This window comes from Suillus clintonianus (assembly GCF_016758775.1).
Source record: "Suillus clintonianus strain FC179 chromosome Unknown DEU56scaffold_9, whole genome shotgun sequence".
Classification (NCBI taxonomy): Eukaryota; Fungi; Basidiomycota; class Agaricomycetes; order Boletales; family Suillaceae; genus Suillus; species Suillus clintonianus.
The window spans coordinates 699385-713805 of NW_024539233.1; the positions used below are offsets into that span (position 1 = coordinate 699385).

Consider the following 14421-nt stretch of genomic DNA (forward strand, 5'->3'; position numbering starts at 1 on the left):
ATTGCATTTACGATGCTAGTTATCCAATTCTCTGTGAAGTACAGAATACGGCCTGACAATGCCAGTTGTTAGCGGTCAGCTTTAGAGGATCAAACACTCGAAAGTGACTCACAGCTATAGCAGTCATTACATCAAACCAACAAGATGGTCAAGATGCTTACTCACCCCTACATGGGAGTTGATTGAACGGGAACATCAGACATCGGTGCAGAATACTCACTGCATCTGTCATTGAGATCGTCGGAACAGAAGCTGCATGCCACCTATCAGAAGAAAGACACGCCATATATACGAGGAGACATACCCACTATGTTGCCGCTGATTGTGAGACATTGCTGATTAGTACAGTGTCAATTACTTAGCCTTTCAAACATACACAACAATTAATATTCCAACATAGCGCACCTAGAATATTTCCAAGTCAGTACGACCTTGCCAACCACATGTAAAACGAGAGCTACATACAGTGAGATACAAAGCGGTCATAAGGGACCAGCGTTGCCTCTGTCGTAAATCAATTATATTTTCAAGGTGTTCTTCTATTGTGGGACTCTGCTCACCCAGACCAGTTCAACCTACGGAATTGTTACATTGGTGAGATGCTTGCTTCGGCCATGACATGAACGTACCTCTTGTCCGAACGTCAGGACTACAAATACCCACAAGGAAATCAGCAGATTTTCATACTAGCCTGAGCTTGCTCACCCCAATCGTATGCCACCCCAGCAGAGGCGGCAACTGTAAACAACAGCACAGATAAGATTTGAACACCAACTGACTCAGGACATCCACGAACCTATAAAATATCTGACAGTACGATACGAATTAAAATTAATGAACGGCCACCAACTGGGATCATTTAAGATAATGGTCATACTAGTAGTCGAGGATGGATGTGAGCGAGTAGTGAACTTGCAAGTGGTGGACGTTTGACGATGGCGTTCGTGCTAATATATACCATTATTCAGTGTTTTTCTGGCCGCTATGAGCGGGCGACATCGATCCGTTCCGGTTTCGATTGAAAAAAATGTGAAGCGCACCGCATCGGTCCAATATTCAAAGCGATATCTAGTCTCCCTTGGACTATATGTTAGACAGACTCGGACCAAGGACGAATGAAGATAGTCTTTACAGTAACAGTATGCGGTTCTTTCCAATTAGTGTGGAGTGATACCGTCAAACATTGTCGTGCTGTCGTAGCGATTAGCATCAGTCTGCCTGAAACCTAAACGTTAAAGTCTTACACCACAAACTTAGAAGCAGACCACTACAGGTCCATTGGTTTCCCGAGGTCAACCAGTCAGACCGGTCACGCCCCGCTTGTATTGGTAATTGTGATATTGCCAAGTAGAATGCCGTACTAGAAAAGGCTGAGCTTCGCCGGCAGCAACCTTGTTCGACAAGTGTTGTGTACTTATTGACGCATTTTTGGGACAACAAATGGAATGCATGCATGGATCAGCAATCGTACATCAGCGGCATACTGGTTTTACAACAAATATTTGAAGATCTGAGGCAAGCTGGAATCATATTCAAGAAAAACTGCCAACTTTGCTATCTGAACACAAAAAATGTGATACTAGAACAACACATTCAGACGGTTTCTGATAAATGATTGTGATCAGTAATTGTGCAGCTTCGAAAATATTATTTACCATTAGTCGTTGAAGATATGTGAACACATTTCTTTCCTTTGAAAGGTGTATCTAATGAAGGTCCAGCACCCAATTTGCGTCGTTTCAGCGGACTGGAAGGCATGTTGGAAGGTTGCCGTAACACGATCATCTCGCGAAGAACAGCGTTGAAAATGTGACGCCTAGACCTTCTAATGCGATGGTGAAAAAATGCGAAGTGCACTTCGACCACAGCACCACATAATTTGGTCTCATATTGATCTGGCGGGATGAGTTTGCGATCATTTCCGTATATGCCGGGAGAGGATTGATAATGTGTGTTTCCGCGAGGTTTGTAAGTTCAGCTCTGCAGCGATCCGCAACTGGCCAATTCAAGAGTTCGAATTCTGAACCGAGGTTTGTAGCGGTCTCGGAATCACAGACTCGGAGAAACAGTGTCAAGTATACTCATGTCACACAGCTTGACGCAAATTATTCAAATGGTACAAACCAACAGCAAAAATGCGCGTCAGCATAGCATGACAGGGCCACAGTACTAACGTTGAAGTTATAGGATACGACGAGATTCACGAGAACCAATTGGAGTGAGTTAGCGAAAAAAGACTGGCTATCATTGATTACTTAATTGTTTGGCTCTTTCGCACGATTAGTTAGTTACCACAGCCACAATTGTCAGTTGATAGTGACCTTGTATGAACAAGGTGACAGCCGCGGTGACCGCAACGTCTTCAGAATTTTTGCAGGTCTTTGCGATCAAGAAAGTTGAAACCAATTACGGTACGGCACGGTCACAGGCTAAGATCACTTACAAATAACTTCCCGGACAGTCTGAAGCGCTCGCAGCGCTTTATAGCCAAGCCGTCGACTTTCGGACGAACGAACGGAAGGTCGATACAGAGGTTCCTCGCAGCCTCATGACAATTGCGATGCAGCAGAAGGCAGAATCTCCCCGGCCAAAATATCATCATGAGTCCGTCCGCGCCTTTGGCCACCTACATCGTCACATCCGGCTCGAGGAGATACCCACTTTTGATTTCAGCAGCTAGTAATGCCGCTGGCTGATGTGATCTTCATCGTACTTCGTCCTTGGGTCGAATGGCAACTACATTGTCATAAGAGTCCTCCAATACTCAAGGTCCCTATCGACAGCATTTACTCAAGATATCTAGATGAACTCATCTGCGTTGTATTTTGTACGTGCACCCGGTGCGCGAGGAGGAGATCGTGGTCGAAACTATACTCTTATTCAAGTAGATGTCCTTGCCAAGGGCTCACAGAAGCGATATAAAAATGATCGGGCCTTTGCAATGAGACAATGGATTTCTGTCCTCGTTGACGATATTCAAAGCAGAATGCTACCGGGGAACACGCCTGAGCACGCGTCGTCTGATGGACTGGGTGGTCTTCTTGAGCGCTAAGTCACGAGCAGAGAAACTCGGGGTATCGACGTACGGGCTTGGTTGATACTTAACGATAGGAAAATGGGATATGAATGAGTCGGATGATTCAGAGGGTTGTAGTGATGGTATGATCAGCGGTTCAAATTATTCACTCACCACCAGCTATCATCATTAACTTTTCCTTCAGTCCCCGGAAATTCAAGCACCAGAGCAGTCAAAGGTAAGAAACATCTGATTCGTATCAATGGGACGAGCGCTTAGTACAGCGACGCGCCTGCCTTGATGCGATAAGCCAGCCCGCAGAACAGGTCACTGTCATGCAAACACGCTGCTGGGAAGCACTTAGCCGGCCTTGATAAATGATAATTAAATGGACTTGAACTCTCCTCCTCCAAATATTCCAGGAGTTCGAGCACCGAGGGACTTACGAGACCCAAGCACATCTTGGTTCAGCTTACCGTGTAGTGCAAGTGTGGATCACAACATATGGGCACCCAGTGCCAGGGTGCCACTGTCAACCGTAATACAATGTAATATTCCAATGCCCAGACCTATCAAATACACTTCAGATCACCGAATGACTTGAGTAAATAAATACCAAGACGAAACCTCGCACAGACCAAAATTCTCTCGCTCCTTGCAGAGTACATGACAAATGTTAATCACACCCAGCATCTCCCGTGCTATACACTACTGCCAGTCGGCACATGCACGCGCTCCTGGAAGGCAATTGAAGTCATGTCGGTCGCTACATCAGAGTCGGCCACAAGCCTGGCGTGATATTCTCGAACGCCAAGGATCAAGCGCAGTCCTAGTACAGCCATTCGCACAAGTCGGAAAATTTGAAGAAAACCAATAAAAATCTGGGAGTTCTATAATAAAGAAATAATGAACCTTGGTCGCATGCAGAAGTCAGCGACAGATCACCATACCGCTAAAGTCGTTGAAAACATAGAACTGAGCTCGAAGCACGAGATAGCAACAAAGCTAGCGCGTGCGGAATGTCAGCGAATAAAGGGACCTAGATTCACACATGAGCTCACCTCGCAAAGTAAACCACGTGAGTTTTCATCAACACCGTGAAGCAGTCCCTCATGATTCCTCCCGCTGAATGTTGTCGCAGTTCACGGAAGTGTTTTACAGCAATCCAGACTGCGAGACACAGTGCGAGGACCTCCCATGCAGTGGTGAGTATCCAAGTCAGGGAATACAGAAGAAAAACTTCTCCCTCAAGGACAACGTTGGACTGATAGGTGTCGGAGAGAATCAGCTCCTCTGGTATTCGTTCGTGAGCCTGACGCACTTAAGTCATTGAGCCATGATTGAATGTACCCATTGAAATATTCCTCGTTGATATGGCTGTGACCACTCCGGCGAAGATTCTGACAGCCAAAAAGATAACGACAAGAGGTATCAACACCTTTCTGGATCGCTGATACATGGCGTGTAACCGAACGATCATGATCACTTCCACGATGTTTCAGTCAACTCGAGATCACTGACGTATTGCAGCTGCGTAGCTCACCGCTCAGTATTGCATTTACGACAACACCCATCCAATCCCCCGTGGTATACAGAATATGGCCTGACAAATCCAGTAATATTAGTGGCCAGCCTCAAGAGATCAAACACTCGAATACAACTCACAGCTGTGGAAGCCATTATATTGAACCAACAAGGTGATCAGCAATCTCACTCACCCCTACATAAGAGTACGCATTAGACAGTAGTGACAAGAATCGTAGTGGAATACCCACTGCATCTGTCAGTGAGATTATCGGAACCCAAACTGCATGACATCGGTCGGTCAGGAGAAACAAACTCAGTGTATACCAGGAGACATACGCAGCACATTGACGCTGATTGTGATACATAACTGATTAGCACAGTATCAATTACTTAACCTTTCAAACATACAAAGCATACAATATTCCAAGATAACGGACCTAGGATACTGTCATGTCAGCACAACTTGTCGGCCACACTTATGTGTAACACAAGCCACATACACTAAGATACAAAGCGGTCATGCGGGACCAACGTTGCCTCTGTTGCGAATGTATTATATTTTCAAGTTGTTCTTCTAGTGTGGCACTCTGCTCACCCAGACCAGTTCAACCTATGGAACCCATTCTTAGTGACCTTCTGCTCTGGTCATGAAAGAGACGTACCTCTTGTCCGAACGTTAGTACTGAAAGCACCATGAGGATATCAGCAGATTTTCATGGTAGCTTGCTCACCCCAATCGCACACCACCCCAGCAAAGGCGGCAACTGCGAAACCACAGCTAAAGTTAGACCAGGACATCATCTGCTGGCTGGACATCCACGAACCTATAAAATAACTGAAAACCTGGCTCGTATTGATCCAGGACCAACAACTGGGATCATTTGAGACTAGGGTCATAGTATTCGAGGATGGATGTGGAAGAACTTAGTGGACGTTTGTCCATGATGTTCGTGCCAGATATATCACCATCCAGCCGTAATGAGCGGTGATATCCGTTCATGTTTTGATTGATGACTGATATGAACTGCACTGGATACTTGATATTGATTACACCTCTGGAAGGTGCCGTTTCCTTTAGACTATATAGGTCAGCCAGAGACTCGGACCATAGACGAATGAAGATAGTCGATATAGTTCTGAGCCTCTCAGAAAGAAGCGATGCAGACATTGTTGTGGCGGTTACTGCATGGGTCTGTCCGATACTGAAACCTGTAAGTGGCTGATGGCAAGCAGACGTAGTCTTCCCTAGGCAGACTCGGACGAGATAGAAGGACGACAGTTTAGTAGAGCAGACGAGGTCTAACCGCAACAATTGCGATCATGAAAGTTCAAGTTGAAACAAGATCAATGATGCCCGGCTATACCGATTATATAACGATTATATAAGGAAATAACCTCCCGGCTGCGGAGGCTAATTGACTTGCTCACCGCCATGGCAGCTGGGCACATCCGACTCTCCATGGCGTCAAATTCTCCAAGCTCGCCGTCAAAGCCAATGCGCAAGCACCTCAAGAAGATGTCGAAGGCGATAATGAAATCCCACCGAGTCCAGCTCCCAAAATACGACTTACCCATTCGACTGCGCCCGGTAGGCTTCCTTCGGGACTATCACACGAAGCGCTAGTCACTCATGATCACTAAATTAACGACAGTGGTTCCTCGTATTCACCTGCGCGATAATGGTGATACTCGCTTTCTTAGGTTTCACAAACTTTTCCAGGGCCCTTCCCCTGAACGACAAGTTCCTACACTTTACTTGCTTGTGCATAGCGACCGGCGTGTTTTACTTTATATTCGACGTAGAGGAGTGAGTTATCATCGTTTTATTTATTTATATTGGCCTGCTGCTGAAGACTTTGGGTTTGATCTAGAGAAGCTCGTAGAATATGGTTTTGGCGCCATTCAGGGTTGATATTTACCGCTGTCGTGTGCTTCTTCTTCGGTGGTTTCGTCAGCGAGATAGTGCAGTCCATGCTTCCTGTACGTTTCCATTTTACTTTTCTACGCGAGCACGACGAGCTCATGCGAAAGCAGAAAAAGGAATTTCAATCTGGCGATGTGGTGGTACGTGTTCTGGCCTGACGCCTTTCGTCCAGTAATCATTCCTCACAGGCAAATTGGCTGGGTTCCACCGTCGGACTCTATCTGGCATATCACATTGAGAAATATTACCGTGCGCGGCGAGAGGTGAGCAGCTACATCATCCATCATTCTCACGCAAACCCCAACCCCCAGATTGCACGCCTATACCGCCCTTTAGAGACGGACGATATTTCCGATGCAGACGATGCGTCAGATGACGAAGGCACCTCTGGAACGCAGCTTCTTCCCTTGTACTCTCATCCTTCGGCCCCTTCTAAGCCGAAGCCTGTTAAAGCCGCCCGCTTAAACGACGTCTGGGACGAAAGAGAAGAGTTGTTTGATATTGGCGAAGACAGCGGCGAAGAGGATGGTGCAGGCACACCACGACCGCAGCACGAGAGATCCGAAGACGTTCCCCCTCCCCTTCCGAAGATAGTTATCACGAGTTCATGAACGCAAGGGATTTTTATGGCATCATGTACACCATCATTTAGCGGAACATCTATTTGCATCTAAATTATCTATGACGAATGTGATGCAGTATTCCAATCGTGCTACACACCATGAAGGTCGAGCAGCTTCAAGCGTTTTGACTTCCGCTTGCATCGAAATAAGGTTGCTCCTATGATTCATGAACGCGACGGACTTTTTGTGGCATCACGCATACCACGATTTAGCGTAGCAGCATCTAGACGCATCCATGAAGAATGTGGTGCAGTATATCCAATCGTGCTACATACTATGAAGGTCGAGCAATTTCAAGCGCTTCAACGTCAGCTTGCATCGAAATAAGATCGTCCTTAACAACATCGATCTCCTCCTGTCGTTTCCCAGCAAGCTCTCGCAGTCCTTCATACGCTGCTATAGGAACAACTGCAACATTCTTCTCAATCCCTCGCTCCAGAGTCACCTTCAAATAAAACACTCGTAAGTCCATTCTACGCAAAAACCTCTCAAATCTCACCTTCAGATCCCTCTTCAGCCCCTCCCCAACCCGATCAGCATCCTCCACCCACTCCCTCTTCGCTCGTTCCCACTTACCCACAGCCCATCTTATACTAGCAACAGCAACCAGCGCACCAGCACCCAAAGCAGTCCCTGCTTCCGAACCAGCACCAACGCTCAAAGCGCTTTCTCCAAATGCAAGCCACCATCCAATACCAGCACCGCCAAACATACCGCCAAACGCACCCAGCACCGCATTCTGGGCTTTGCGGTGTAAACGTGTCGTGGTGTGTTTTGTCAGCTGAGAACGCCGGGCTTGAATGGGCTGGGTGAGGGCGTCTGGGGTAAGTGCGTATGTTGGGGAGTGCGTGAGTTGACGGAGATGGTTGTCGAGGATGGGGGAATGGAAAGCGGTGGATAAGGGGGATGGCGATGCGAGTTGGGCGAGTTTGGAAAAGGTGGATGAGGTTAGGAATGCTTGGGTAGATGCTAGACGACCCGTTTGCAGGATGAGCTACGAGCGTCGTATCAACGTCATAGTAAAAAAAGTGTTGTGAGGTGCCTGCATACCTGATTTTCTAGTTCCCTGCACCAATGCCTGTCCAACGCGGAAGCCACCAAAGAATCTATCTCGTCGACGCGCCATATCATCTTCAGCCAATTTAACGACTCCAACAAGGATTTCATCTCTTTGGAACCGCGGAGAAGAGCTTCTTCTATACCAGACTCTACGAGCACCTCCCTGTCTGTTCTTGCACGAACTTCTTCGACTTGCAATTGCAACTCGCTTGCGCCTATAAATACGCGGTCCATTGTTACACGAGCTTGGGATACCGATTGAGCGCTGGCGTGCAACGCACTCCGCATTTGCATCAGAGCACTCTGGGTGCTGATATCCATCAACGACGATGACGATGCGCGTCCTCCCTTCAACCTAAGCACCCCCGCCAAAACATCACCAAGATGCGATATCCTCGACCCCGTAAAATCATCCTGGTACCTCTGAATAGCAGCAGGAGACGAAGGATCTGACTTTAAAGAAGAAACAGCTTCTAATGCGCGAATAGGATCCACAACAAGAATCTTTCCAGGAGTGCAATTTGCAGCTGCCAGTTCCTTGGAAATATGTTCTAGTGCATGCGAGGATGCGCCGGAAGCGGTGAGAACAAGTATTGTTCCTGGTCTTTGAAGGATGTATTGGGCATTGGAGATGAGCGTCGGTAGGGGTGTTGTTAGTGGGTTGCAAAGGAGGATTAGCACGTCTCCTTTGAGGAGCGTTTTTGAGAGGGAAGGATGGGAAGAGAGTGTCGGGATTTCGGTGAGTTGGATGGGGAAAGGGTATTGTTGGAGCCAAGACGAAGGAATGGTGAGGGCACTGTCGACGAGGGATGTTGATTGCCCATGACTGTTCAGAATACCTGTTGAGCATCCTGCCCCGACATAGAGCATAAAACATTGACGCACTCGATTGTAAGGTACGCAGACTGGTTTTTCCACCGGTTTCGTAGGATATCGCTGTAAGCCTCGTCAGTTGTAAACGGGTTTTCAAGGAGAGCTGTGATGAGCTCATAGGAACCGGCCCACTGGTCAGCTCCGCATACTAGAAGGGCATCACGTCGGATGCAACATGAAAAGTCGGGCGGAGGACTCACCGACGACGCGAGCACTCTGACGCGCTTCTGACGTAAAAGATAATTCCGCGTCGATGTCGTTCAAAAGTTCACTCCAGAGTTGGGACGAGTGTATTCCTCCGTCAGCGGTAGATCCCGACAGTGCGCGAGGTAAAAAGGCAGAGATTCTGTGCGATAGTGCTGAAACGTCGTGTGTACTTGAAGGTGCCGTCTTCCCTAGAGAGTCGTTAAAGGCTTGAGCCCTATAGCTGCTGAATGCTCGGGTGCAGCTGCTGGTGTTACGCCGCCGGCCAGTGACAAACGACAAAGACTTTTTGGTACACCATGCGTCGTGCGCAATGGAGAGCTCGGTGCTGAGATCCCTCGGTGAAATGATTGTACGAAAAATATGAGGGCGAGCGGCTAGACATGATGGCATTGAGTGCGGCCTCTAGAGGTAGCTGCGAGCCTACGACCGTAGATGGAAGTCCCACGCAGTGATGCCAAGTGCACGTGAGTTGACGTGAAGGCTGGGCGTGGCTATTTTGACGCGGTCCTGTCGCACCTGCCGCGGTCGTGACGCGGCACCAACGAGTCTTGACGAGCCAGTGCAGACGTTCCTATGTTCTGCATTCGACTCCCACATCAAGTTGGACGGGTTCATGACCACCCCCTTGTTATTTTATTCGTCATAGGGACATGTACTATATTAGCTACATCAACCAATGACCATTTTCTTTTCCTCCCTCTCTGGACCCTCCGAGTCTGTGGAGCACGTCAACACTTAACACAGGACTGAATTAGCTGCACAGGATACCAACACTTCCCGAGACGAGCCAAAGCTCCGTTGCCAACACTATAATTGAGTGGTCAGCCATATCTCAGCCAGAGTTGCAGTCAAACTCGTGTGTGAAGGGTAGCTGTGACGAGGCTGTGCCGCGGCACTGACGCAGCATGAATGAGGTTTGACGTGGCGTGACGCGGCATTGACGCGGCACAACTTGTTTGACGCGGCAGGGGCTATGGTTGACGCGGCGTGGGGTGGGCCTTGACGCGGCACAGGTAAGTGTGAAAGCCGACATTGGTGCAGAGACTGAAGATGTTTGGGAAAACCTGTCGTGGTATGAGCGAGCAGTGCTTGACCCAGCCTGAATGAGGCTTGGGATGACATGGTTGGGGCTTAACAAGGTAGTACGTGAGTATAGAGACAGTATTAGACTTGAAAATTTGAGGTCGAGGCTTGAAAGCTTGACACTTAACGAGACAACACTTCAGAGACACCGTCTGAAAACCATCATTAGGTCAATGAATTAGAGGCAATACAAGACAAATGTACTAAGATGCGCCGTTTGACATTAGTACTAGACAAGCACTGTAAATATGGTGAGTGAATACAGCAGTCTAGCTAGGGCCTGTACGCAGACGGGCACTCACATGCTAAAGCGCTAATCGATCGCGATCATTAACAAGGATATTCAAAGTGTTTGGAATTCAGTTCGAGCGACATAAGGTGTTGTGTGAACATGATTCTACCCCTAGTAGAATGCCGCGTCACATATGCCGTGTCACAGGCGCGTCACCGTGACGACCGTTTCACCTGGCCCGTGAAGTTTTGAAGGCTCAACTCTTACATAAATCTTCTGTCTACACTGTACATGCATGCTATGTAGCAGTGGCGCGCAGTACTATGCCTCCTTCCATGAGTCGAAATCCATACTAACTTAAGCCTTACGACTTCTTTCAGCTACACTCTTCAACACTGCCATTCTGCTGATCTTCTTCGCCATCAGCCACTTAGCCTGGACAGACCAATGTGAGCTCATAATGTAAATGCAGGTCCCTCTTTCCGCTGAAGTTCCGCACACGCTAGCTTTGTTGTTGTATCGTGCTTCGATCTCGGTTATTTTTTTCGACACCGTCATCGGTATGCCGACCGCACCTCTGCATGCAACCACCGTTCATAATTTCTTTAGGATAAATTTTCTCTGGGAACCCAGATGTATCTTGGTTTTCTTGACATGTTCCGACTTGTGCAGATGTTTGTACTAGGACCGCGCCTGATCCTTAACATCCGAGAATATCACGCTAGGCTCGTGGCCGATGCAGCAACCGGGATGACTTCGATTGTTCTCCAGGAGCGCGTGCATGTGTCTACGAGCAGTAGTGTGTAGTTTGAAATGCTCGATGTGACTAACACTCGTCAGGTACTCTGCACAGAGGGGCAGAATTATTTTTTTGTTCGAAATTTCGTCGTATCTTTATATGCACATCACTGGTCACTTCAGTGGCAATCCGACTTCCAGGATTAACAATAACTTCATTATCTATATGCGATCATGCGATTCGTGCCTCAATCCCGATTCATCGTCACTGCCATAGCCTGCAAGCCGAGAACGGATCAATCCTCAATGGTCACTTCAGCCCGACATGCAGAATTCAATGAAGGCACAACCGTTGCCCATTGGATCGAGGTTGCCGGCCGTCTCCCAGACACCTAAGCGCCCAGTGCACAGTCGGCACTGCTTAAGTTCCGACATATCACAGGTTGTATCTTACAGCGTGTGACCATTTATTTCAGACGAAGTCAGTCTGACACTCTCGCGCGGCCACCACTGGGCACTACAAGCCATCTGTATTTCCCCCCCCTGTCCTTGAAGATTCGCCGAACTGCTGTGGAATCCTAGCATTAACGCCTGGAATAACTTGAAATTGGCTGTTCTGACCTCCCGAGTTATTTTAGATTCTGCCCGAGTCATGTTTTTTGTTTTTTTTGGTGCGTGATCGTTCGTTAACACGCTGGCGGATGGTTGCTAACTCCAGGAGCAGTACATCGCTGAAATGTAAATTTCCAGGCGCTGGACATCACTGTGCTGTTGCCGGTGCGACCGCACGTTGATACAGGTACGCTTTGAAATGGGAAAGCTCAAGGCTATCTGCCGCTGCAAGATAAAAGCTGCCATAGCTTACAATCTTATTCTAAATTCTATCATCCTCCCGGCGACATTATTACACCTATCGTGAATAATCACGATGATTATTCTTTTATTAATCGCTTCTCTCATTTCATCAATTAATGCCACAGCTGTAGTATCTCGTTCACAATCCTACCCATCATCTCAGCCCGCCGTATATGGCCCAAAGACCAGACTGACCATAGGTAATGGGGTCGTCGCTCCCGATGGCTTCATACGCGCGTGAGTGTATTGCTACAGCACTCAAAACTCACTCCTGATCGTCGACAGAGCAACTCTTGTTGATGGCGTATTCCCTGGACCCTTGATTGCAGCGCAGAAGGTGAACTTGTGTCGACCTCCTTGTCACGCGCGTCAGTACTAACCTCACATTAGGGAGATCACTTTGATATCGAGGTGGTCAACAATCTCAGGGACGACAACATGTTTACACTCACCAGCGTCGTAAGCAGCGTACTATCGACGTTGTCCAAAAATTAACTTTGTGTACCGCAGCACTGGCACGGTATCGCCCAGAATCGGACGAACTATGCTGATGGGACGTCCTTCGTCACTCAATGCCCCATTACGCCGGACCACTCGTTTTTGCACTCTTTCTCCGCCCCGAACCAAGCAGGCACTTACTGGTATCATAGTCATTATTCCGTTCAATATGCAAGTATCACTCGAACCTTGCTCACGCAGCGGAGGACTGACCTATGGAACAGTGTGATGGTCTCAGAGGACCGCTGGTAATATATGATCCTCACGACCCCTTGGCATACATGTACGACGTCGACGATGGTGAGCGAATGATTGGTTGATATCAATTATCTGACCATCATTTGTTTCCAGCAAGCACTGTGATCACACTTGCCGACTGGTGAGTTTTCCGAACGTTGGCAATCTGCCCGGTTAAAGTTGGATTACTAGGTATCATTATATGGCCAAAGACTTGATTGGCAAGAATCCTACTCCCCAGTCTATGCTCATCAACGGACGCGGTCGCTATGCTGGTGGCCCCGAGCATAATCTCTCTGTCATCAGCGTCGAGCAGGGAAAGCGATATCGCTTCCGCCTGGTTCAAATGTCATGCGACGCCAGCGTTCAGTTCTCTATTGATGGCCACAACTTAACTGTCATCGAAGCGGATGGACGGCTAACGGAACCTCTGGTGGTAGATCAGCTCCAAATCTTAGCGGGCCAGCGCTACTCTGTGATTCTGGTGGCCGATCAGCCGGTGGATAACTACTGGTTACGCAGTCTTCCTGATGCGGCCGGTGCGACCTACGAGGGGGGAACGAACACTGCTATCCTACGCTACAAAGGCGCCAGAATGGCCGACCCGACTACGGTCAATACTTCATCCATCAACCCATTGGACGAGACCAATTTGCATGCTCTAATCAATCCCGGTGCTCCTGGCACTCCAGGGTATGGGAAGGCAGATATCAACCTCAACCTCGAGGTTTCCCTCCCCGGCGTACAATATCTCGTGAATGGTGTCTCATACCAACCACCCACCGTTCCTGTTCTACTCCAAATTCTTACTGGTACAGACCCTTCTCACCTGCTCCCAAACGGGAGCGTCATCACTCTCGAGGCCAACAAAGTGGTAGAGTTGACATTGTCAACGACTGGTCCAGGTGGACCCGTACGTTTTTCTCATTCCTTCGATGCTTACGTGTCTGATATACATTGTACCCAGCATCCGATACACCTTCACGGAGTGAGTTCGCTGCGGTTTCCATGGCATGTTTGGCTGGTACTGATGATTATCAGCATTCCTTCGATGTCGTACAGAGCGCGGGCTTCGCAGGCAACAGTACCCTCAATTATGTGAACCCAGTTCGTCGCGACGTGGTAAACGCTGGAAGCAATGGGCAACAAATGGTGATACGATGGGGTGACCGACAATTCGGGCCCCTGGTTCTTGCATTGGTATGACATCCATTTTATTGAGCTGTCTAGGCGGGTACTAACTCTGAACCAAAAGTCACATTGACTGGCACCTCGAAGCGTATGTCTGTAAATATCCTCATGAACGAAATTGCTGATCTTTCACATCTAGGGGTTTTGCCGTGATAATGGCAGAAAGTCCTTCAGATACCAGCGCACATGTGGGCCCCGTGCCATGTAGGTCATATGTGAAGAGATTATACTTCCATCGCTGAAATGCTTTACAGACGAATGGGATCAGCTATGTCCGATTTATGATCATGAGACAAACCTCACACGCTAAGGTCCTGCAGGAGGTTTAGATTGGGCTTATAAATCACTGATAATTGTA

General features: G+C 48.1%; 3 protein-coding genes across 3 annotated transcripts; 2 read left to right on the plus strand and 1 right to left on the minus strand.

Moving 5' to 3' along the window:
• Nucleotides 1-6002: 6002 nt before the first annotated feature.
• Nucleotides 6003-7078, plus strand: DEU56DRAFT_869224 (uncharacterized protein; the record flags this gene model as incomplete). The annotated part of the gene is made up of 6 exons (XM_041355539.1): nt 6003-6131; nt 6196-6350; nt 6415-6523; nt 6578-6607; nt 6656-6730; nt 6779-7078. The coding sequence occupies 6 exons, from the start codon at nt 6003-6005 to the stop codon at nt 7076-7078; spliced, it is 798 nt and encodes a 265-aa protein (XP_041213065.1).
• A 286-nt stretch (nt 7079-7364) lies between these two features.
• DEU56DRAFT_728457 (uncharacterized protein) lies at nt 7365-9177 on the minus strand (the record flags this gene model as incomplete). The annotated part of the gene is made up of 4 exons (XM_041348047.1): nt 7365-7535; nt 7590-8084; nt 8141-8975; nt 9035-9177. Coding segments are annotated over 4 exons (1644 nt in total), but the record flags the coding sequence as incomplete, so codon positions are not given.
• A 2829-nt stretch (nt 9178-12006) lies between these two features.
• Nucleotides 12007-14373, plus strand: DEU56DRAFT_977666 (laccase; the record flags this gene model as incomplete). Its single annotated transcript, XM_041359662.1, has 12 exons — nt 12007-12374; nt 12423-12474; nt 12528-12596; nt 12648-12797; nt 12860-12935; nt 12987-13014; nt 13065-13785; nt 13840-13860; nt 13914-14072; nt 14103-14155; nt 14203-14267; nt 14318-14373. The coding sequence occupies exons 1-12, from the start codon at nt 12211-12213 to the stop codon at nt 14371-14373; spliced, it is 1614 nt and encodes a 537-aa protein (XP_041213067.1). The 5' UTR covers nt 12007-12210.
• Nucleotides 14374-14421: the final 48 nt, after the last annotated feature.